Raw genomic sequence first — 27143 nt, forward strand, 5'->3', positions numbered from 1 at the left:
AACATTAATCCATCATTCTGCCTCTGATGAAGGTCCTTTTCGGACCGAAACCAGTCAGGCTATAAAACACCACCAGGCGATGTTAATTATGTGTATTGGTATATATACTATATTTTTATGCTTTTACATTTTTCTCACTGATACACATAGTTAATATGGCTTCTACTAATGAAAGCTCCATTTGGAGCTAATGTGTTTAGAGACTACTTATGTCAGTACACGTTTCCTATATTGCCTATCCAGTAGTTGGACTACTTTAACCACTTGGCCACTGAGGCCTCCAATTACTGTAATATATTAGGAAATATTTGTTGTTAAAATGACTAAGGATAATAAATCAAATTTTGAGGTGGGTTGTATTTTTTTTATTTTTCTACCATTTCCCTTTTGATGTCTATTTACTCACATTACACTGAATTCTAACAACACTGAAACTTATACCAATCCAAACATTCTTTTCCAATGAAACAGTAAGTATATCACTAAGATAATACAAAGCATTATTTCTCCAGTTTGTTATGCAGATAATAAGATGTGCTTAAATATCATGAAGATGTCTAATGTGCTTGGTTCTATTCATAGTGATGATACAACATGGAAAAAATAACAATGGCCCCTAGTCCATCTGGCACCAGGCCAAAATAACTTTACGACAAGCAACACAAAACACTGGCTAAATCAAGGTAAAGCACAGCATAAATTGGATGCCTTCACTTCTAGTAAAAATTTCTGGGTTGAAATTTATGAAGCAATCAGGTCTGTTCATCTTTAAGCTTTTCCATTTCTTGCTTTATTCTTTCCTCCAGAGCCTCAATAAACGGTTGTGTCAGCTGCTTCTCATTCCCGACTTTTCTAGCCACAAAATGAGGCTTATCATCCTAAAAAATAAATGAAAAACAGTATATATAAAGTCTCTGAATGATTGTATAATAAAAACTATACACAAATTCCCATACGTTTCGGCCATTACGGTCTTCTTCATTGGAATAAATTACAACATTGAAACAACAATTACATTGCTTGAATACATTACGTTATAATAACTTCTATGACGTTCATTTGCTGCGTTGTTCGCTTTTTTAATATAAATATTTTTATTATCGTTCATACATTGTGTTGAGTCCTTCAGGTTCTAAAGTTTTTAATTTTTTTATCGAAAAGGCTTCTTTAGTTTTTCTGTAAGTTTCTGTCCCAAATACTCTTTCTATGGCGGTAACTTTTAAATTTGTATATATATATATATATAAGTAAGTCCGAGTCAGTGACAGTTCTGCAACAGATTTATCCATCGGATCACCAGCAATGATGGTGATACATGGCTGTGTACATTATGTATATACAACTCGTCTAAACATCAACCCAACAATGTTAGATCTGTAAATTTGCTTTCGCAAATATTTTGTTCTTCCCTCGCCGGGATTCAAACCCATGCTACTGAGATATCGTGACACCAAATCGCCTGCCCTGTAGCCGTCCCGCTAGACCACACGACCATCTGGGCTTCACAATAATAAAGCTTTCGGTGGCCGTGTGTTACCTTTCCTCGTCAGTTTTAATCTATCGTCGTACGACAGTACATGATATATAAGGCATGGAGATATTATTGTTACAGATCAGCTAAATTATATACAACTCGTCTAAACATCAACTCAACAATGTTAGATCTGTAAATTTGCTTTCTCAAACAATATATACAATACTTTATCACATAAGCATAGTAGAAATTATTTAAGAATTTCATTTCATATAATATATAATAAACATTTACCATGCGGTAATTGAATTATTATCGTTTTATTTTACTTATCTATTGAAAGACAACTGTGAATACCTTTCGGTATCCACCCACTATTACCCAACCAATTATGACTTCAGGTGTTGGTTCACCTTGTTTAATTTCAAATATAATATATAAAACTAGAGGCTCTAAAGAGCCTGTGTCGCTCACCTTGGTCTATGTGAATATTAAACAATGGACACAGATGGATTCATGACAAAATTGTGTTTTGGTGATGGTGATCTGTTTGTAGATCTTACTTTACTAAACATTCTTGCTGCTTACAATTATCTCTATCTATAATAGTACTTTCTGTGGAAAATGTTATTGAAAATCTTCAAATTTTAAGAAAATTGTTAAAAATTGACTATGAAGGGCAATAACTCCTTAGGGGTCAATTGACTATTTTGGTCATACTGACTTATTTTTAGTTCTTACTTTGCTGTACATTATTGCTGTTTACAGTTTATCTCTATCTATAATAATATTCAAGATAATAACAAAAAAACAGCAAAATTTCCTCAAAATTACCAATTCAGGGGCAGCAACCTTACAACCGATTATCCGATTCATCTGAAAATTCCAGGGCAGATAGATCGTGACCTGATCAACAATTTTACTTCCTGTCAGATTTGCTCTTAATGCTTTGGTTTTTGAATTATAAGCAAAAAACTGCATTTTACACCCATGTTCTATTTTTAGCCTTGGCGGCCATCTTGGTTTGTTGGCCGAGTTACCGGACACATTTTTTTAACTAGATACCCCAATGATGATTATGGCCAAGTTTGGTTAAATTTGGCCCAGTAGTTTCAGAGGAGAAGATTTTTCTAAAAGATTACTAAGATTTACGAAAAAATGGTTAAAAATTGACTATAAAGGGCAATAACTCCTAAAGTGGTCAACTGACCATTTTGGTCATGTTGACTTATTTGTAGATCATACTTTGCTGAACATTATTGCTGTTTACAGTTTATCTCTATCTATAATAATATTCAAGATAATAACCAAAAACAGCAAAATTACCTTAAAATTACCATTTCAGGGGCAGCAACCCAACAAAAGAATGTCCGATTCATCTGAAAATTTCAGGGCAGATAGATGTTGACCTGATGAACAATATTACCCCCATGTCAGATTTGCTCTAAATGCTTTGGTTTTTGAGTTATAAGCCAAAAACTGCATTTTACCCCTATGTTCTATTTTTAGCCATGGCGGCCATCTTGGTTGGTTGGCCGGGTCACTGGACACATTTCTTAATCTAGATACCCTAATGATGGTTGTGGCCAAGTTTGGTTAAATTTGGCCCAGTAGTTTTAGAGGAGAAGATTTTTGTAAAAGTTAACGCAGGACGACGACGACGACGGACGCCAAGTGATGAGAAAAGCTCACTTGGCCTTTCGGCCAGGTGAGCTAAAAAGAAGATTTGGTACAATGAGACAGAGCCCAAATAGCATGGATGTCAAGAACCTCTTATTCAGAATGTAAAGCTTCAAAATATTTTATGTATTTAACTTTCCTAACTTTTTGTGTTGAGTTTACTTTAAAAAACTTTCCTAGAATCAATATTTCATATCCAATATTAGGATATTGTAGGAAAATATCAAATTTAATTGTAAGAGCTTTCGTTATCTACAAGGAAGTTAAACTAAACCAGCTTTTATCCCGTTTTGTAGCAAAAACAATTTTGATGTTTCCTACAATTTACAAATATTGTTTTTATCCTGCAAATTAACAATTATGCTTATGGTATAGTTTTTTTCTTCCCAACTGTTGAATTTGTTTTTAATGAAATAAACCTGACTTTTAAAAATATAGACCTTTCATTATGTTTAAAGTTGAGTATGAGAAAGTCCCTAAAAATTATAATTGTAAATGTACAATGTATTAAATTCAAAGGCAGAATAAACAAGAATGTGTCCAAAGTACACGGATGCCCCACTCGCACTATCATTTTCCATGTTCAATGGACGACGAAATTGGATAAAAAATATAATTAGGCATTAAAATTAGAAAGATAATATCATAGGGAACATGTGTACTAAGTTTCAAGTTGATTGGACTTCAACTTCATCAAAAACTACCTTGACCAAAAACTTTAACCTGAAACATGCACTTTCATTTTCTATGTTCAGTGGACCGTGAAATAGGGGTCAAAAGTTTAATTTGGCTTTAAAATTAGAAAGATCATATCATAAGGAACATGTGTACTAAGTTTCAAGTTGATTGGACTTCAACTTCATCAAAAACTACCTTGACCAAAAACTTTAACCTGAAACATGCACTTTCATTTTCTATGTTCAGTGGACCGTGAAATTGGGGTCAAAAGTTTAATTTGGCTTTAAAATTAGAAAGATCATATCATAAGGAACATGTGTACTAAGTTTCAAGTTGATTGGACTTCAACTTCATCAAAAACTACCTTGACCAAAAACTTTAACCTGAAGCGGGACAGACGGACGGACGGACGGACGGACGGACGGACGAACGAACGGACGCACAGACCAGAAAATATAATGCCCCTCTACTATCGTAGGTGGGGCATAAAAAAGTCAAAATCACAGACACAGTTCACACTATCTTTTTTTGAAACACTTATTTGTTTCATCAAAATTGAGAATGGAAATGGGGAATGTGTCAAAGAGGCAACAACCTGAACCAAGAGCAGAACATACCTTATTTGTATAACCTTTCCTATTGGATACTTATGATGTTTAATCAATCTCTGACAGTTCTTAACATAACTTATTTGTATAATCTTTCCTATTGGATACCTATGATGTTTAATCAATCTCTGACATTCTTAACATAACTTATTTGTATAATCTTTCCTATTGGATACCTATGATGTTTAATCAATCTCTGACATTCTTAACATAACTTATTTGTATAATCTTTCCTATTGGATACCTATGATGTTTAATCAATCTCTGACATTCTTAACAGAACTTATTTGTATAATCTTTCCTATTGGATACCTATGATGTTTAATCAATCTCTGACAGTTCTTAACATAACTTATTTGTATAATCTTTCCTATTGGATACCCATGATGTTTAATCAATCTCTGACAGTTCTTAACATAACTTATTTGTATAATCTTTCCTATTGGATACCCATGATGTTTAATCAATCTCTGACAGTTCTTAACATAACTTATTTGTATAATCTTTCCTATTGGATACCCATGATGTTTAATCAATCTCTGACAGTTCTTAACAGAACTTATTTGTATAATCTTTCCTATTGGATACCTATGATGTTTAATCAATCTCTGACATTCTTAACATAACTTATTTGTATAATCTTTCCTATTGGATACTTATGATGTTTAATCAATCTCTGACAGTTCTTAACATAACTTATTTGTATAATCTTTCCTATTGGATACCCATGATGTTTAATCAATCTCTGACAGTTCTTAACATAACTTATTTGTATAATCTTTCCTATTGGATACCTATGATGTTTAATCAATCTCTGACATTCTTAACATAACTTATTTGTATAATCTTTCCTATTGGATACCTATGATGTTTAATCAATCTCTGACAGTTCTTAACATAACTTATTTGTATAATCTTTCCTATTGGATACCTATGATGTTTAATCAATCTCTGACAGTTCTTAACATAACTTATTTGTATAATCTTTCCTATTGGATACTTATGATGTTTAATCAATCTCTGACAGTTCTTAACATAACTTATTTGTATAATCTTTCCTATTGGATACCTATGATGTTTAATCAATCTCTGACAGTTCTTAACATAACTTATTTGTATAATCTTTCCTATTGGATACCTATGATGTTTAATCAATCTCTGACAGTTCTTAACATAACTTATTTGTATAATCTTTCCTATTGGATACCTATGATGTTTAATCAATCTCTGACATTCTTAACATAACTTATTTGTATAATCTTTCCTATTGGATACCTATGATGTTTAATCAATCTCTGACAGTTCTTAACATAACTTATTTGTATAATCTTTCCTATTGGATACTTATGATGTTTAATCAATCTCTGACAGTTCTTAACATAACTTATTTGTATAATCTTTCCTATTGGATACCTATGATGTTTAATCAATCTCTGACAGTTCTTAACATAACTTATTTGTATAATCTTTCCTATTGGATACCTATGATGTTTAATCAATCTCTGACAGTTCTTAACATAACTTATTTGTATAATCTTTCCTATTGGATACTTATGATGTTTAATCAATCTCTGACAGTTCTTAACATAACTTATTTGTATAATCTTTCCTATTGGATGCTTATGATGTTTAATCAATCTCTGACAGTTCTTAACATAACTTATTTGTATAATCTTTCCTATTGGATACCTATGATGTTTAATCAATCTCTGACAGTTCTTAACATAACTTATTTGTATAATCTTTCCTATTAGATACCTATGATGTTTAATCAATCTCTGACAGTTCTTAACATAACTTATTTGTATAATCTTTTCTATTGGATATCTATGATGTTTAATCAATCTCTGACAGTTCTTAACATAACTTATTTGTATAATCTTTCCTATTGGATACCTATGATGTTTAATCAATCTCTGACATTCTTAACATAACTTATTTGTATAATCTTTCCTATTGGATACCTATGATGTTTAATCAATCTCTGACAGTTCTTAACATAACTTATTTGTATAATCTTTCCTATTGGATACCTATGATGTTTAATCAATCTCTGACATTCTTAACATAACTTATTTGTATAATCTTTCCTATTGGATACCTATGATGTTTAATCAATCTCTGACATTCTTAACATAACTTATTTGTATAATCTTTCCTATTGGATACCTATGATGTTTAATCAATCTCTGACAGTTCTTAACATAACTTATTTGTATAATCTTTCCTATTGGATACCTATGATGTTTAATCAATCTCTGACATTCTTAACATAACTTATTTGTATAATCTTTCCTATTGGATACCTATGATGTTTAATCAATCTCTGACAGTTCTTAACATAACTTATTTGTATAATCTTTTCTATTGGATACCTATGATGTTTAATCAATCTCTGACATTCTTAACAGAACTTATTTGTATAATCTTTCCTATTGGATACCTATGATGTTTAATCAATCTCTGACAGTTCTTAACATAACTTATTTGTATAATCTTTCCTATTGGATACTTATGATGTTTAATCAATCTCTGACAGTTCTTAACATAACTTATTTGTATAATCTTTTCTATTGGATACTTATGATGTTTAATCAATCTCTGACAGTTCTTAACATAACTTATTTGTATAATCTTTCCTATTGGATACCTATGATGTTTAATCAATCTCTGACATTCTTAACATAACTTATTTGTATAATCTTTCCTATTGGATACCTATGATGTTTAATCAATCTCTGACATTCTTAACATAACTTATTTGTATAATCTTTCCTATTGGATACCTATGATGTTTAATCAATCTCTGACATTCTTAACATAACTTATTTGTATAATCTTTCCTATTGGATACCTATGATGTTTAATCAATCTCTGACAGTTCTTAACATAACTTATTTGTATAATCTTTCCTATTGGATACCTATGATGTTTAATCAATCTCTGACATTCTTAACATAACTTATTTGTATAATCTTTCCTATTGGATACCTATGATGTTTAATCAATCTCTGACAGTTCTTAACATAACTTATTTGTATAATCTTTCCTATTGGATACCTATGATGTTTAATCAATCTCTGACAGTTCTTAACATAACTTATTTGTATAATCTTTCCTATTGGATACCTATGATGTTTAATCAATCTCTGACATTTTTAACATAACTTATTTGTATAATCTTTCCTATTGGATACCCATGATGTTTAATCAATCTCTGACAGTTCTTAACATAACTTATTTGTATAATCTTTCCTATTGGATACCTATGATGTTTAATCAATCTCTGACAGTTCTTAACATAACTTATTTGTATAATCTTTCCTATTGGATACCCATGATGTTTAATCAATCTCTGACAGTTCTTAACATAACTTATTTGTATAATCTTTCCTATTGGATACCTATGATGTTTAATCAATCTCTGACATTCTTAACATAACTTATTTGTATAATCTTTCCTATTGGATACTTATGATGTTTAATCAATCTCTGACAGTTCTTAACATAACTTATTTGTATAATCTTTTCTATTGGATACCTATGATGTTTAATCAATCTCTGACAGTTCTTAACATTTACTTATTTGTATAATCTTTCCTATTGGATACCTATGATGTTTAATCAATCTCTGACATTCTTAACATAACTTATTTGTATAATCTTTCCTATTGGATACCTATGATGTTTAATCAATCTCTGACAGTTCTTAACATAACTTATTTGTATAATCTTTTCTATTGGATACTTATGATGTTTAATCAATCTCTGACAGTTCTTAACATAACTTATTTGTATAATCTTTCCTATTGGATACCTATGATGTTTAATCAATCTCTGACAGTTCTTAACATAACTTATTTGTATAATCTTTTCTATTGGATACCTATGATGTTTAATCAATCTCTGACATTCTTAACATAACTTATTTGTATAATCTTTCCTATTGGATACCTATGATGTTTAATCAATCTCTGACAGTTCTTAACATAACTTATTTGTATAATCTTTCCTATTGGATATCTATGATGTTTAATCAATCTCTGACATTCTTAACATAACTTATTTGTATAATCTTTCCTATTGGATACCTATGATGTTTAATCAATCTCTGACATTCTTAACATAACTTATTTGTATAATCTTTCCTATTGGATATCTATGATGTTTAATCAATCTCTGACATTCTTAACATAACTTATTTGTATAATCTTTTCTATTGGATACCTATGATGTTTAATCAATCTCTGACATTCTTAACATAACTTATTTGTATAATCTTTCCTATTGGATACCTATGATGTTTAATCAATCTCTGACATTCTTAACATAACTTATTTGTATAATCTTTCCTATTGGATACCCATGATGTTTAATCAATCTCTGACATTCTTAACATAACTTATTTGTATAATCTTTCCTATTGGATACCTATGATGTTTAATCAATCTCTGACATTCTTAACATAACTTATTTGTATAATCTTTCCTATTGGATACCTATGATGTTTAATCAATCTCTGACAGTTCTTAACATAACTTATTTGTATAATCTTTCCTATTGGATACCTATGATGTTTAATCAATCTCTGACAGTTCTTAACATAACTTATTTGTATAATCTTTCCTATTGGATACCTATGATGTTTAATCAATCTCTGACATTCTTAACATAACTTATTTGTATAATCTTTTCTATTGGATACCTATGATGTTTAATCAATCTCTGACATTCTTAACATAACTTATTTGTATAATCTTTTCTATTCGATACCTATGATGTTTAATCAATCTCTGACATTCTTAACATAACTTATTTGTATAATCTTTCCTATTGGATACCTATGATGTTTAATCAATCTCTGACAGTTCTTAACATAACTTATTTGTATAATCTTTCCTATTGGATACCTATGATGTTTAATCAATCTCTGACATTCTTAACATTTACTTATTTGTATAATCTTTCCTATTGGATACCTATGATGTTTAATCAATCTCTGACATTCTTAACATAACTTATTTGTATAATCTTTCCTATTGGATACCTATGATGTTTAATCAATCTCTGACAGTTCTTAACATAACTTATTTGTATAATCTTTCCTATTGGATACTTATGATGTTTAATCAATCTCTGACAGTTCTTAACATAACTTATTTGTATAATCTTTCCTATTGGATACCTATGATGTTTAATCAATCTCTGACATTCTTAACATAACTTATTTGTATAATCTTTCCTATTGGATACCTATGATGTTTAATCAATCTCTGACATTCTTAACATAACTTATTTGTATAATCTTTCCTATTGGATACCTATGATGTTTAATCAATCTCTGACAGTTCTTAACATAACTTATTTGTATAATCTTTCCTATTGGATACCTATGATGTTTAATCAATCTCTGACAGTTCTTAACATAACTTATTTGTATAATCTTTTCTATTGGATACCTATGATGTTTAATCAATCTCTGACATTCTTAACATAACTTATTTGTATAATCTTTCCTATTGGATACCTATGATGTTTAATCAATCTCTGACATTCTTAACATTTACTTATTTGTATAATCTTTCCTATTGGATACCTATGATGTTTAATCAATCTCTGACAGTTCTTAACATAACTTATTTGTATAATCTTTCCTATTGGATACCTATGATGTTTAATCAATCTCTGACATTCTTAACATAACTTATTTGTATAATCTTTCCTATTGGATACCTATGATGTTTAATCAATCTCTGACATTCTTAACATAACTTATTTGTATAATCTTTCCTATTGGATACCTATGATGTTTAATCAATCTCTGACATTCTTAACATAACTTATTTGTATAATCTTTTCTATTGGATATCTATGATGTTTAATCAATCTCTGACATTCTTAACATTTACTTATTTGTATAATCTTTCCTATTGGATACCTATGATGTTTAATCAATCTCTGACAGTTCTTAACATAACTTATTTGTATAATCTTTCCTATTGGATACCTATGATGTTTAATCAATCTCTGACAGTTCTTAACATAACTTATTTGTATAATCTTTCCTATTGGATACTTATGATGTTTAATCAATCTCTGACAGTTCTTAACATAACTTATTTGTATAATCTTTCCTATTGGATACCTATGATGTTTAATCAATCTCTGACATTCTTAACATAACTTATTTGTATAATCTTTCCTATTGGATACCTATGATGTTTAATCAATCTCTGACATTCTTAACATAACTTATTTGTATAATCTTTTCTATTGGATATCTATGATGTTTAATCAATCTCTGACAGTTCTTATCATAACTTATTTGTATAATCTTTTCTATTGGATACCTATGATGTTTAATCAATCTCTGACAGTTCTTATCATAACTTATTTGTATAATCTTTCCTATTGGATACCTATGATGTTTAATCAATCTCTGACAGTTCTTAACATAACTTATTTGTATAATCTTTCCTATTGGATACCTATGATGTTTAATCAATCTCTGACAGTTCTTAACATAACTTATTTGTATAATCTTTCCTATTGGATACCTATGATGTTTAATCAATCTCTGACAGTTCTTAACATAACTTATTTGTATAATCTTTCCTATTGGATACCTATGATGTTTAATCAATCTCTGACATTCTTAACATAACTTATTTGTATAATCTTTCCTATTGGATACCTATGATGTTTAATCAATCTCTGACATTCTTAACATAACTTATTTGTATAATCTTTTCTATTGGATACCTATGATGTTTAATCAATCTCTGACAGTGCTTAACATAACTTATTTGTATAATCTTTCCTATTGGATACCTATGATGTTTAATCAATCTCTGACAGTTCTTAACATAACTTATTTGTATAATCTTTCCTATTGGATATCTATGATGTTTAATCAATCTCTGACAGTTCTTAACATTTACTTATTTGTATAATCTTTTCTATTGGATACCTATGATGTTTAATCAATCTCTGACATTCTTAACATAACTTATTTGTATAATCTTTCCTATTGGATACCTATGATGTTTAATCAATCTCTGACAGTGCTTAACATAACTTATTTGTATAATCTTTCCTATTGGATACCTATGATGTTTAATCAATCTCTGACAGTTCTTAACATAACTTATTTGTATAATCTTTTCTATTGGATACTTATGATGTTTAATCAATCTCTGACAGTTCTTAACATAACTTATTTGTATAATCTTTCCTATTGGATACCTATGATGTTTAATCAATCTCTGACATTCTTAACATAACTTATTTGTATAATCTTTCCTATTGGATACCTATGATGTTTAATCAATCTCTGACATTCTTAACATAACTTATTTGTATAATCTTTCCTATTGGATACCTATGATGTTTAATCAATCTCTGACAGTTCTTAACATAACTTATTTGTATAATCTTTCCTATTGGATACCTATGATGTTTAATCAATCTCTGACATTCTTAACATAACTTATTTGTATAATCTTTCCTATTGGATACCTATGATGTTTAATCAATCTCTGACAGTTCTTAACATAACTTATTTGTATAATCTTTTCTATTGGATACCTATGATGTTTAATCAATCTCTGACATTCTTAACATAACTTATTTGTATAATCTTTCCTATTGGATACCTATGATGTTTAATCAATCTCTGACATTTTTAACATAACTTATTTGTATAATCTTTCCTATTGGATACCCATGATGTTTAATCAATCTCTGACAGTTCTTAACATAACTTATTTGTATAATCTTTCCTATTGGATACCCATGATGTTTAATCAATCTCTGACATTCTTAACATAACTTATTTGTATAATCTTTTCTATTGGATACCTAATATGTTTAATCAATCTCTGACATTCTTAACATAACTTATTTGTATAATCTTTCCTATTGGATACCTATGATGTTTAATCAATCTCTGACATTCTTAACATTTACTTATTTGTATAATCTTTCCTATTGGATACCTATGATGTTTAATCAATCTCTGACAGTTCTTAACATAACTTATTTGTATAATCTTTCCTATTGGATACCTATGATGTTTAATCAATCTCTGACATTCTTAACATAACTTATTTGTATAATCTTTCCTATTGGATACGTATGATGTTTAATCAATCTCTGACATTCTTAACATAACTTATTTGTATAATCTTTCCTATTGGATACCTATGATGTTTAATCAATCTCTGACATTCTTAACATAACTTATTTGTATAATCTTTTCTATTGGATATCTATGATGTTTAATCAATCTCTGACAGTTCTTAACATAACTTATTTGTATAATCTTTCCTATTGGATACCTATGATGTTTAATCAATCTCTGACATTCTTAACATAACTTATTTGTATAATCTTTCCTATTGGATACCTATGATGTTTAATCAATCTCTGACATTCTTAACATAACTTATTTGTATAATCTTTCCTATTGGATACCTATGATGTTTAATCAATCTCTGACATTCTTAACATAACTTATTTGTATAATCTTTCCTATTGGATACCTATGATGTTTAATCAATCTCTGACAGTTCTTAACATAACTTATTTGTATAATCTTTCCTATTGGATACCTATGATGTTTAATCAATCTCTGACAGTTCTTAACATAACTTATTTGTATAATCTTTCCTATTGGATACCTATGATGTTTAATCAATCTCTGACAGTTCTTAACATAACTTATTTGTATAATCTTTCCTATTGGATACCTATGATGTTTAATCAATCTCTGACAGTTCTTAACATAACTTATTTGTATAATCTTTCCTATTGGATACCTATGATGTTTAATCAATCTCTGACAGTTCTTAACATAACTTATTTGTATAATCTTTCCTATTGGATACCTATGATGTTTAATCAATCTCTGACATTCTTAACATAACTTATTTGTATAATCTTTCCTATTGGATACCTATGATGTTTAATCAATCTCTGACAGTTCTTAACATAACTTATTTGTATAATCTTTTCTATTGGATACCTATGATGTTTAATCAATCTCTGACATTCTTAACATAACTTATTTGTATAATCTTTCCTATTGGATACCTATGATGTTTAATCAATCTCTGACATTTTTAACATAACTTATTTGTATAATCTTTCCTATTGGATACCCATGATGTTTAATCAATCTCTGACAGTTCTTAACATAACTTATTTGTATAATCTTTCCTATTGGATACCTATGATGTTTAATCAATCTCTGACATTCTTAACATAACTTATTTGTATAATCTTTTCTATTGGATACCTAATATGTTTAATCAATCTCTGACATTCTTAACATAACTTATTTGTATAATCTTTCCTATTGGATACCTATGATGTTTAATCAATCTCTGACATTCTTAACATTTACTTATTTGTATAATCTTTCCTATTGGATACCTATGATGTTTAATCAATCTCTGACAGTTCTTAACATAACTTATTTGTATAATCTTTCCTATTGGATACCTATGATGTTTAATCAATCTCTGACATTCTTAACATAACTTATTTGTATAATCTTTCCTATTGGATACGTATGATGTTTAATCAATCTCTGACATTCTTAACATAACTTATTTGTATAATCTTTCCTATTGGATACCTATGATGTTTAATCAATCTCTGACATTCTTAACATAACTTATTTGTATAATCTTTTCTATTGGATATCTATGATGTTTAATCAATCTCTGACAGTTCTTAACATAACTTATTTGTATAATCTTTCCTATTGGATACCTATGATGTTTAATCAATCTCTGACATTCTTAACATAACTTATTTGTATAATCTTTCCTATTGGATACGTATGATGTTTAATCAATCTCTGACATTCTTAACATAACTTATTTGTATAATCTTTCCTATTGGATACCTATGATGTTTAATCAATCTCTGACATTCTTAACATAACTTATTTGTATAATCTTTCCTATTGGATACCTATGATGTTTAATCAATCTCTGACAGTTCTTAACATAACTTATTTGTATAATCTTTCCTATTGGATACCTATGATGTTTAATCAATCTCTGACAGTTCTTAACATAACTTATTTGTATAATCTTTCCTATTGGATACCTATGATGTTTAATCAATCTCTGACAGTTCTTAACATAACTTATTTGTATAATCTTTCCTATTGGATACCTATGATGTTTAATCAATCTCTGACAGTTCTTAACATAACTTATTTGTATAATCTTTCCTATTGGATACCTATGATGTTTAATCAATCTCTGACAGTTCTTAACATAACTTATTTGTATAATCTTTCCTATTGGATACCTATGATGTTTAATCAATCTCTGACAGTTCTTAACATAACTTATTTGTATAATCTTTCCTATTGGATACCCATGATGTTTAATCAATCTCTGACATTCTTAACATAACTTATTTGTATAATCTTTCCTATTGGATACCTATGATGTTTAATCATCTCTGACAGTTCTTAACATAACTTATTTGTATAATCTTTCCTATTGGATACCTATGATGTTTAATCAATCTCTGACAGTTCTTAACATAACTTATTTGTATAATCTTTCCTATTGGATACCCATGATGTTTAATCAATCTCTGACATTCTTAACATAACTTATTTGTATAATCTTTCCTATTGGATACCTATGATGTTTAATCAATCTCTGACATTCTTAACATAACTTATTTGTATAATCTTTCCTATTGGATACTTATGATGTTTAATCAATCTCTGACAGTTCTTAACATAACTTATTTGTATAATCTTTCCTATTGGATACCTATGATGTTTAATCAATCTCTGACATTTTTAACATAACTTATTTGTATAATCTTTCCTATTGGATACCTATGATGTTTAATCAATCTCTGACATTCTTAACATAACTTATTTGTATAATCTTTTCTATTGGATATCTATGATGTTTAATCAATCTCTGACATTCTTAACATAACTTATTTGTATAATCTTTTCTATTGGATACCTATGATGTTTAATCAATCTCTGACATTCTTAACATAACTTATTTGTATAATCTTTCCTATTGGATACCTATGATGTTTAATCAATCTCTGACATTCTTAACATAACTTATTTGTATAATCTTTCCTATTGGATACCTATGATGTTTAATCAATCTCTGACATTCTTAACATTTACTTATTTGTATAATCTTTCCTATTGGATACTTATGATGTTTAATCAATCTCTGACAGTTCTTAACATTTACTTATTTGTATAATCTTTCCTATTGGATATCTATGATGTTTAATCAATCTCTGACAGTTCTTAACATAACTTATTTGTATAATCTTTCCTATTGGATACCTATGATGTTTAATCAATCTCTGACAGTTCTTAACATAACTTATTTGTATAATCTTTCCTATTGGATACCCATGATGTTTAATCAATCTCTGACATTCTTAACATAACTTATTTGTATAATCTTTCCTATTGGATACCTATGATGTTTAATCAATCTCTGACATTCTTAACATAACTTATTTGTATAATCTTTCCTATTGGATACTTATGATGTTTAATCAATCTCTGCCAGTTCTTAACATAACTTATTTGTATAATCTTTCCTATTGGATACCTATGATGTTTAATCAATCTCTGACAGTTCTTAACATTTACTTATTTGTATAATCTTTCCTATTGGATACTTATGATGTTTAATCAATCTCTGACAGTTCTTAACATTTACTTATTTGTATAATCTTTTCTATTGGATACCTATGATGTTTAATCAATCTCTGACATTCTTAACATAACTTATTTGTATAATCTTTCCTATTGGATACCTATGATGTTTAATCAATCTCTGACAGTTCTTAACATTTACTTATTTGTATAATCTTTCCTATTGGATACCTATGATGTTTAATCAATCTCTGACAGTTCTTAACATAACTTATTTGTATAATCTTTCCTATTGGATACTTATGATGTTTAATCAATCTCTGACAGTTCTTAACATAACTTATTTGTATAATCTTTCCTATTGGATACCTATGATGTTTAATCAATCTCTGACAGTTCTTAACATTTACTTATTTGTATAATCTTTCCTATTGGATACCTATGATGTTTAATCAATCTCTGACATTCTTAACATAACTTATTTGTATAATCTTTCCTATTGGATATCTATGATGTTTAATCAATCTCTGACAGTTCTTAACATAACTTATTTGTATAATCTTTCCTATTGGATACCTATGATGTTTAATCAATCTCTGACATTCTTAACATAACTTATTTGTATAATCTTTCCTATTGGATACCTATGATGTTTAATCAATCTCTGACAGTTCTTAACATAACTTATTTGTATAATCTTTCCTATTGGATACCTATGATGTTTAATCAATCTCTGACAGTTCTTAACATAACTTATTTGTATAATCTTTCCTATTGGATATCTATGATGTTTAATCAATCTCTGACATTCTTAACATAACTTATTTGTATAATCTTTCCTATTGGATACCTATGATGTTTAATCAATCTCTGACAGTTCTTAACATAACTTATTTGTATAATCTTTTCTATTGGATATCTATGATGTTTAATCAATCTCTGACATTCTTAACATAACTTATTTGTATAATCTTTTCTATTGGATACCTATGATGTTTAATCAATCTCTGACATTCTTAACATAACTTATTTGTATAATCTTTCCTATTGGATACCTATGATGTTTAATCAATCTCTGACATTCTTAACATAACTTATTTGTATAATCTTTCCTATTGGATACCTATGATGTTTAATCAATCTCTGACATTCTTAACATAACTTATTTGTATAATCTTTCCTATTGGATACCTATGATGTTTAATCAATCTCTGACATTCTTAACATAACTTATTTGTATAATCTTTCCTATTGGATACCTATGATGTTTAATCAATCTCTGACAGTTCTTAACATAACTTATTTGTATAATCTTTCCTATTGGATACCTATGATGTTTAATCAATCTCTGACAGTTCTTAACATAACTTATTTGTATAATCTTTCCTATTGGATACCCATGATGTTTAATCAATCTCTGACAGTTCTTAACATAACTTATTTGTATAATCTTTTCTATTGGATACTTATGATGTTTAATCAATCTCTGACAGTTCTTATCTTTTAGTTGATTGCTCATGTTCAACAAACTTATTCACATGTTGCTATATCAAATGCAAATCAATCTATCTAACACTGATGTGCATTAGCACAAAATGGGAAATAATCTTTTCTTGAACAAGTTGTTTTTTACAAAGGAGTTCACCAGACGCCTCTATTACAGAACCTACAGCTTGTATTTATTGATAATTTGTATTTGTCCTGAATATGCATGAAATATTTGCCACTGGACATTTAGCAACCAACAATCAATCAACCAGCAAAGGAGTTCACATTATTTGTTGTATCACAAAATCCTTTAAGAATATGATGATATTTGTTTAAATAGAACACATTTCCAAATACAAATGTACCTACTTGGTAAACAATAAAAGTCAATATATCTCCTTCTTTATCTTCAAACTCTAACTGGAACAGCTCATTTTTTTCATCTGTAAGAAAAGTGCATTATAATGTGTTATGAGAATACAGTGTATAAATGGAGGAAATAATGTTGAAGTATTCATTTTGAAGCAATAATGTTTCCTTGGTTACATTTACACTTATTTACAGACAAAGCAGTAATAAAACAGAAAACCAGATGCTCCACAGGCCACAGGGTGCAGCTTTATACGACCGCAGAGGACGAACCCGAAACGGTTGGAGCAAGTATGGACACAACATTCAAGCTAGATACAGCTCTGAATTTGGATTGTGATTAAATAGTTGACACAGCATAGGTTTCTGACACAGAATGAATGTGGTCTAATGAACTTGCTTTTGAGCAATTAACTATGCTGTTGAATATTAATCCTCTCCAAAAAAAATATTTGAAGAAATTTTCTTTTTAATTTCTGAAATCTAAAATGAGAAAAATTGAAACACCCCCCCCCCCCCCCATTTTTTTCCACCTCCCCCTTTCCCTTCTTTCAAAAATGATCTCAATTCAAATACTAATATAGTTTGCAATAATAACTACTCATTTAAATACATCATAAAGTATTAAAATATAAAATGTCATACAGTCATGGTTAAAATTAATATTAATAAATAGTAACTTCTAAAAAAATAAATGGGGAATGTGTCCAAAGGGACACAGACGATGCCCCTGCTAGCATATAACGTTATAAAGGGACATAACTTTAGAACTGTAAAAGTGAAGCTGCCAAAAAATTGAACTTAAACTGAGTTTAGAGGTAATAAGCATTATACATTGCTGTTATACATCGTACAAATTTGGTCAATACACATCCATACCCCTATAGGCAAGTCAAGAGATGTTCTGAAAAGAGTAAATATTACCGTTTTGCACCTGGCCTCTTTCCATATCAAAATCAGTTAAAATAAAACATCCGAAATTTAATTTCAGTTCTTTTCTTTCATTTCCACCCCAGAAAAACTAAGAAATGTACATGATGTATGAGAAAGGGAAAGAAAAAAGATAAAGAAAAAATATACTATAATTAAAGCGAACTATATTCATGGACAACGAAAAGCGGAATCATTAATTGTGGTCTTGGGCCTGCTACATGAAAAAAGCATTTATTTCTTTTTTTAATTGATATATTGTGCCAACACCATCCTCTGTTGTAAATTATGAATTGACTCCTTGATTAACTGTTATGTTGAGTGTGTTAAAACAACATCACACTTTATCTGAAATAGAGACCCACTTGGTAATTGAAATATATGAACAAAAATATTGCAAAGGCAGCCACCTATAATTTACAATCAAAAAACTTAACCACAAATATTTTCCCATTTTTAAGCTGCGAAAGTATGATCTCATTGTTGCTATTACAAACCTTTCTTTTGTCTTGTAGGTGGTACATACACATCAATATTAGGTTTCTTTGGTCTTTGGTTTAATTTTGGTTTTTCTTGTTTCTTTGACCTTACTTCTTTATCATAATTATCCCTATTGGTGGAAAATATAAATGTTTTATTCTTTAATACATAGAGAAAGCATGATTTTCATTGAACAATGCAGATTTATCATTATATTTTGTTTTAATGCATCTCCTTAAAAAAATGAATTATTTACAAGTTTATGTACTTAATAATATAAATGTAATTTCATGGTACATTGTAAGTATATTTAACCAAATTCATATAAAATGGTAATTTTTGAAATCTCAAGAAGAGATTTTATATGAATTTATAGGGTTAAATATACTTATCACAATCCACCATCACCCCTGGAATAAATTCAGTTTTTTGTTCACTTAATTGAAATTATTCAATTAAATGACAAATTAAAACTAAAGCTAGTGTATGTTACACAGGTGAACTATGACGTAGGTGAGTACATCTCATGGATGTAATTTTGAATCACCTAGTTAATTGCGATGAGAGCATGTTGTGAAAGCAAACTGCGTTCCATAGATTTTTTTATGTAGCGACGTCACACCTCATCTTACAATTGTGTATTACGTATGTGGACTTGACCTTCTTTTCGAGCTAAGTTTTGTTTACATTTGAACCAAGGGGGTGAAGTTGAGGTTGTTTTGGGAATAAGGAAAAGTAGGCTAAAATCAGAAAATATTATTTTTACTGTTGTAAAATGTCTGAAAACTTGAAATGTTGAAATCAATCCTTGCTTGAAGCGAGTTTTTATTCGGTCTTTGAAATACCGACAAATAGAAAACATGTGCGATTTCGCAAACTACCTATATTTAAACCAAGTGCATTGCTATCGAGAACTGATTACTATTGAGAACAGATGACTACACGATATCCTAACAATAGTTGAAAATGAGCGTTTGACACCTAACGCCGTAAAAAAATCAGACGATATCGATATCACTAACGACCAATAAATGAAAAGAATGAAAAAAAGCGTGTTAAGTGTAGCTGCGGAACCGTAGCTCTTAGGTCCTTGTGTTATTTTTTTACTATTTGCGGACCGCAAATAGTAAAAAAATAACACAAGGACCTAAGAGCTACGGTTCCGCAGCTATGTTAAGTGGTGAAAAGCGAGTACACACCATGTGACAAAATCTGTGTATGTAAACTGCTGAAAAATCTTGTATTACACACGAATATCATGTCACTTGACAACTATGCCTGACGGTAAAGGGCATTCTCATCTTCAGTAAGGTTTCGAAGACGTCATAATTATTAGCAATTTGGAGTAGTTCAGTTTCTTTTAATAAAAATTAAAATGAAAAAGTTTTTTACAAAGATATGTTTGGTTTTTTTTGCTGGTTACCTGTCCACTTGATTTCGTATTATACTTTTCATGAAACCATGACCCATATCAATTTTAGTTTTATTGTTTGCCATTCTCAGATGTCTAAGAGGTGTATAAGACCCAACAAATATCCAAAGAAGGAAATTTCTTTCCAACCGGCACTTCCTGTGTACTACGTACCATTTTATGAGTACTGCGGTGTATAATTTTAAAGTTCTTGTCGGAGAAGCTATGTTTGCACGTTGAATATATTTTGTTCCACTTTTTTCTTTTTTTACAAATTTAACTGTTATTTGTATTTGATGTTTTCTTTACAATAAGTAAACAGTTAACCATATTTAGTCATTTTGACACTTTATCGCTAATACAAGGCAAAATCCGGTTCATATATTCCGGAATTGGTTTACTAATTATCAGAATTATACAAATGCAATGACGTACTTCACATCCACATATCGGCATGGCGGCGAACGAACTGAGCACGAAATTAAAAAGTTCATCAAGAGCAATATTAAAGCGTACTCATGTACCAGAAACTGTCCAAGAAGACGATGACAACCCCATGAAATCAATTCTTAAAAAAAATAAAAAGCCAAAACTCGATTCATCTGTCGAAGAGCATTCAAAGGCACAACAAGAGCCTACACACAAATCGGGATCTCGTATTGCCAGCCAGGTGACAGTTGTCACTGACCAGAAACTAACAGACTCGTCATCTAAGGTTGAAAAATCTCCTAGTCAACCAAAAAACAAGCCAATTTCAGACAATAGACAGTCTGATGTAAACCAACCTAAAAGAAACGAAGACCCTTCGGATGTTGCTAAAAGTGGAATAAGTTCAGATAAAGCTGTAGGCAGTGAAAAATCAAGAAAAGAAGTAAAGAAAGAGATAACTGCTACTGAAAAATCTGGAAAATCTGACAAAAAGAGTGAAAAGAAGGAGAAAGAGAAAGTGAAAAAAGGAAAGTGTACAGAATCCAAATCATCAGCAGATAAAAAGCAGTCGCCAATAAAAAGTACAAGTAAAAAGACAACAGTGAAGATTGAAGAAGAAGATGAGGAAATAGGTATATCAAAAAGGTCTTTTATTGGTAAAACTTAAAAATGATATACATATATGGTAAGGCCGAGAAAAAAAAGATCGATGTTTCCGGTAACCCGACCGACCCTGTTTTTTAGCCCCGACCCTAACTTTTTTATTGCATCTTCAAAAAAAAAAAAAAAATTGTATCAACCGACCCCGTTTTTGACACAGGCTTCTGATAGATGACATAATATTTTTTTCTCTCTTGCTTCTACTTGCATAGAAAGCCAGTAAAACATTTTATTAATGTCAAAAGGTATTCCAAATAGGTTAAAATCCAAGAAATTTGCACAGCAGGTGCTTCAAAAACATTGCAAATGGCACACTTCCGGTTTTTGAAACTAATTACGGATCTGGACTTGGAAAAACCATGATAATTTTCCGGATTTCATTTACGATGTCAAAAAAAAAAAAAAAAAAAAAAAAAAAAAAGAATTCCGACCTACCGACCCTATTTTTCAAAATGATGTTACAGGAAACACATATCTTTTTTTTTTAGGCCTAAGAGGTTTCATAACATCCTCATAAGGCCACAGGTACTTGTGGACAGGATACCCTTTGGGTGCCCCTGAGTGAGAATATCCCGAATGACCCCCCCCCCATGTAGTTTAATTTTGATTTATTTTTTATTAAACATTTATTTAAATTGTTTTCACTGGGAATATATGTCGAAGTTACTGACAAACAGCATTTGAGATTTTTGCCAGTCGACTGATATGTATATAGAGAGAAGGTAAGTCACTCTGGTTTTGTTTACTTGAGGTACCAATTAGTAATCACCTTAAAAATGATATTAATAAACGATCCTACCTTTCATGTCACTGACTTCTTTCCTTTCAATAATGAATTTGCTCTTTAGGGATACATATATTTATTAAATCGGAGCTCAAATAGTCCAGTAATTCATTGTTTTAATCGAACGATTCACAATTTTTATCGACATTTTGAAATCTTTAAAGCAGAAATGACGGAAATGATGACGAACTGACATCTGGCGAGTAATCTGCGCAGCAACGACAACTCCGGTCTTTCTTCCGAGGACTTCCGAATTGCACTGAAATAAATAAAAAAGACAGAGAATGACTAAAAAAAGTACAGGAAAATTTCAGCGTTTTTTTATGAAACTGAAAATAGTATCGAGAAACGACAAATATTTATTATGAGCCAAACAGGTGCTAATTCATTGTTTAACTGGTTAATAGAAAGTTTGGAAGAAACCACAGACACTGAATATGTTGACTTACTTGAAATAATGTCAAAATTTAAGGCTCCAGTAACTGGCCTAGCTGTGGATAATTTCATGAAAAAAATTTTCCCCAACATTATTTCAAGTAAGTCAACATATTCAGTGTCTGTGGTTTCTTCCAAACTTTCTATTAACCAGTTAAACAATGAATTAGCACCTGTTTGGCTCATAATAAATATTTGTCGTTTCTCGATACTATTTTCAGTTTCATAAAAAAACGCTTAAATTTTCCCGTACTTTTTTTAGTCATTCTCTGTCTTTTATTTATTTCAGTGCAATTCGGAAGTCCTCGGAAGAAAGACCGGAGTTGTCGTTGCTGCGCAGATTACTCGCCAGATGTCAGTTCGTCATCATTTCCGTCATTTCTGCTTTGAAGATTTCAAAATGTCGATAAAAATTGTGAATCGTTCGATTAAAACAATGAATTACTGGACTATTTGAGCTCCGATTTAATAAATATATGTATCCCTAAAGAGCAAATTCATTATTGAAAGGAAAGAAGTCAGTGACATGAAAGGTAGGATCGTTTATTAATATTATTTTTAAGGTGATTACTAATTGGTACCTCAAGTAAACAAAACCAGAGTGACACCTTCTCTCTATATACATATCAGTCGACTGGCAAAAATCTCAAATGCTGTTTGTCAGTAACTTCGACATATATTCCCAGTGAAAACAATTTAAATAAACGTTTAATAAAAAATAAATCAAAATTAAACTACATGGGGGGTCATTCGGGATATTCTCACTCAGGGGCACCCAAAGGGTATCCTGTCCACAAGTACCTGTGCATAAGGCTCCCAAAAATTGTCTGTTTACGGTTACTCAACCCCCCCTGCTTTCAAGCTCTGACCCTTAGTCATTTTATTTCTGTTGTAAAGAGAAAAAGATATTGAACTTAAACCCAAGTTTGACATTGTTTGAGTTGCCAATGAATGAATTCAATAGTCCATTTGCCAATAACTGATTTAGTTCTGTTATCACTTTTTAAACAAATTACTTCCCTTTGTCAATCGTAGACTGGTTCCATACCGGACAAAATTGGCTTTTGCCAATGCAAAGCATGACAAATTGAAAGTTATGTATCGGCGGTATAACTAATTTTTCATGATGTCAAAAGTATTTAGCTATATTAATTTACAACAATTTGATAAATTAAAAGATCAGGAAACATTAAAGATTACTCACATTACGCACAGGTAAATTTGCTCTTTCTGCTAGCTCTCCATTGTAAATAAAAATTAATGTCCCCTATAAGGGATACAACTAAAAAAGGGATCTCTAATTATATGATTATAGGGTCAATTACGGGAAGTGGCAAATAGCCTATTGTTGATACATCCTTTACAAAAATATGGAAAAAAATCAAAATGAAAAATAGAATAAAAAAAATGGAAATACTGACCTACCTACCTTATTTTTTTTTTTATTGATGTAACCTTAAAGAGACACATTGTTTTTTTGGTCTCATTTGTAATGAATATATGGGTTAAAAGCTCATTAGCGCTTATGTTATGTCTGTATTTCAATGTACAATGTATACAATGCTTTTAAAACTCTAAATGAAGCTTTTTTATTTATTTATTTAATTACATTGCGTTAATTGCAATGTGAATAATTACCAATCTGTCACTATTACATGTCCCCACTAGGCTGATGCTAGGAATAGTAGGTAGGAAAAGATTTTGGTGCAGTCTGTCAGAATTACATTTAAAAATTGATGTAAATTATAATTTGTAATTTGATTGAAACATGATTAATTAATTTGGCATATTAATGCTAAACCTAGGTCTGGTGTACATTTCACTCATGTTTATAGATAGATAATTATGATAAACATATATATTATAGCGGCAGTACAGGACCCTAAAGTTGACAAAAGCAGAATCTGTCCTTATTTGGACACTATTAATAGGTAAGAACAAATATTATTCTATCTTCCATGAACAATATTTTATGTCTAGAAGTGGCAAGAAAAAAAACGATCAAAATATTCAGGTAATTTTCCGTCAATCAAAAAATCTATACAAAATTCATCATTTTGCTGATTTTAATTGAAGTATTGGTCATGTTGGTAAAAATTTACAATGTACTGTAACTTATTAATTTCAAATTTTAATGTTTTTGGTTTAATGCTGTCCATTTATATGTTCACTGTTGGACAAGGGTAATAATCGTATACTTTTCAAGTTATTTGATTGATTTTCATGTGCATTGTTTGACTCTGGAGATGAGTTGAAAGACAGACTCGGCAGAAGTTGTTTATGAATTATTGAACAACTATTTCAAAAGTAAACTGTTTAGAAGGGGAAAAAAATAGTAGTAATGAATGAGAAGCATAATTTATACTTACAAGATTTTAACAATACAGGTTTATATTGATAAATTTTTTGTTTTAGATCTGTTCTTGATTTTGACTTTGAGAAGTTATGTTCTGTGTCCTTGTCCCACATCAATGTGTATGCATGCTTAGTATGTGGAAAATATTTCCAAGGTAAGTTTAACACACTATTATTTGTCATAAATTCATAATATATATACTGTAATAGCATTTAGAACCTTTACTATTGCATATGAGATTTAAATTACCAGTTTCAGGTCTTGAACAGAAGTCTGTAGTAGAGGGGATTCATTATCATTTTCCAGAATATATAGTTTAGTTAAAAGTCGAGTCTACTCTAATTTTCATTGCAAATTTATAACTGGTATAACGAAAATTCAGACATGGCCACAAGGGAAATTTATTTAAAGATTCCGAAACCTTTGGCACTAAAAAACACTAACAATAGTAGAAAATAAATGTGAGAGAACCAACTTGTGACCCTCCATCTCGCAAAGGAGGACATTTAAAGTTTCAAAGGTCCACTATCTTCACCATATTCCCTTAAGGACAAAAAGGTTAAAGATATAATATCCGTAACAACTAAGAACATTTCTATTTAAACTGGTGATGAGTTTGTGAGAAATTATGTCCTAGCTGTATGTTTTTTACTTCAGGTCGTGGAAAAATGTCCCATGCCTATACACACAGTGTGTTGGAGAGCCATCATGTGTACTTAAACTTACAAACACAAAAGTTCTATTGTCTACCAGATAACTATCAAATCATCGATTCATCTCTAGAAGATATCATTGTATGTATATCATTATGATAGGTGGACGGTAACTCAGTGAATAATAAATGAAAGCATCACCCTTTTTCAGATGGACATCTGAATAGTCTTTTTTTCAAATGGTAAAACATATCTGACTCTAAACTCAATTTAAATCAATTAAATAATTTTCTGGATCATGAGATTTCCATTTCAGGAATGAATGAAATCTGTTAGATTAGAAGGATAACAAGACAATTGAGAAATGACTAACCAATATATTTTTTGTATAGTGAACTATCTTTTCATTGTTAAGTTTGAGGTCACAAAGGCTGTTTTATATATATTATATTGTTTTATTGATGATATTTCTGTATTTTGACAGTATGTATTGAATCCAACCTTCACACCAGAGCAGATCCAACAGATGGATAACAATAGTAAGCTGTCAATAGCTTATGACAAGACCACATATTTACCAGGCATGTATTTCATCATTATTCTCATCTTAATATTGTGACATTATTTTTATTGTTAGTTTATTCCAATGAAACAGGCATTATTCTAATACTTTTCCAGGTCATATTTGTAAATATTTGTAAATTTAGTACTTTATGCTGCTCGACTGAACATGTAAAAATGTAATAGGAAAAGTTAATTTTCTTTTGAATTGGCTCAATATGTCAAGACTGTGTCGCATATCTTCCTATAAGTTGTCATTTAAGTAGTCTTAAGATAGTATTTTTGGCTCAAAGAGAAGAATTTTGATATTTTGCACATAAGAGGTTTTAAATGTTAGCATGTATGCAGGTATGATGGATATCTCGGTCACAAATTAATATCCTTAGTAAGGAAGCTTACATATTATGAAATCAAGGAAATATATATATTTACAACAGTATGTCCTTTTGAAATTGTAAAGTGAATTTTCATTA

At 29.7% G+C, this 27143-nt stretch overlaps 2 protein-coding genes across 2 annotated transcripts in view; one reads left to right on the plus strand and one right to left on the minus strand.

Moving 5' to 3' along the window:
- Positions 1-342: 342 nt before the first annotated feature.
- LOC143045981 (UPF0561 protein C2orf68 homolog) lies at positions 343-20977 on the minus strand. Its single transcript, XM_076218885.1, has 4 exons — positions 20805-20977; positions 19399-19511; positions 17972-18045; positions 343-878 (listed from the first exon to the last, which is right to left on the minus strand). The coding sequence occupies exons 1-4, from the start codon at positions 20876-20878 to the stop codon at positions 753-755; spliced, it is 387 nt and encodes a 128-aa protein (XP_076075000.1). The 5' UTR covers positions 20879-20977; the 3' UTR covers positions 343-752.
- A 203-nt stretch (positions 20978-21180) lies between these two features.
- LOC143045980 (ubiquitin carboxyl-terminal hydrolase 39-like) overlaps positions 21181-27143 on the plus strand; it is a 34638-nt gene continuing 28675 nt past the window's right edge. The window contains exons 1-5 of the mRNA XM_076218883.1: positions 21181-21853; positions 24968-25031; positions 25516-25610; positions 26114-26250; positions 26594-26690. Of these exons, the coding sequence (XP_076074998.1) occupies positions 21247-21853; positions 24968-25031; positions 25516-25610; positions 26114-26250; positions 26594-26690 (1000 nt within the window). The 5' untranslated portion in view covers positions 21181-21246. The remainder of the gene's footprint in view (positions 21854-24967; positions 25032-25515; positions 25611-26113; positions 26251-26593; positions 26691-27143) is intronic.

Source organism: Mytilus galloprovincialis, chromosome 9 (assembly GCF_965363235.1).
Source record: "Mytilus galloprovincialis chromosome 9, xbMytGall1.hap1.1, whole genome shotgun sequence".
Lineage (NCBI taxonomy): Eukaryota > Metazoa > Mollusca > Bivalvia > Mytilida > Mytilidae > Mytilus > Mytilus galloprovincialis.

What these genes read in the sequence shown, in the direction of transcription:
- LOC143045981 (XM_076218885.1), bottom strand. Translation starts at nt 20,878, where the DNA reads ATGGCAAACAATAAAACTAAAATTGATATGGGTCATGGTTTCATGAAA. An exon ending in ATACGAAATCAAGTGGACAG is followed by an intron (nt 19,512 to 20,804) that starts GTAACCAGCAAA and finishes TTCCACCAATAG; the next exon opens with GGATAATTATGATAAAGAAG. An exon ending in ACCTACAAGACAAAAGAAAG is followed by an intron (nt 18,046 to 19,398) that starts GTTTGTAATAGC and finishes CTTTTCTTACAG; the next exon opens with ATGAAAAAAATGAGCTGTTC.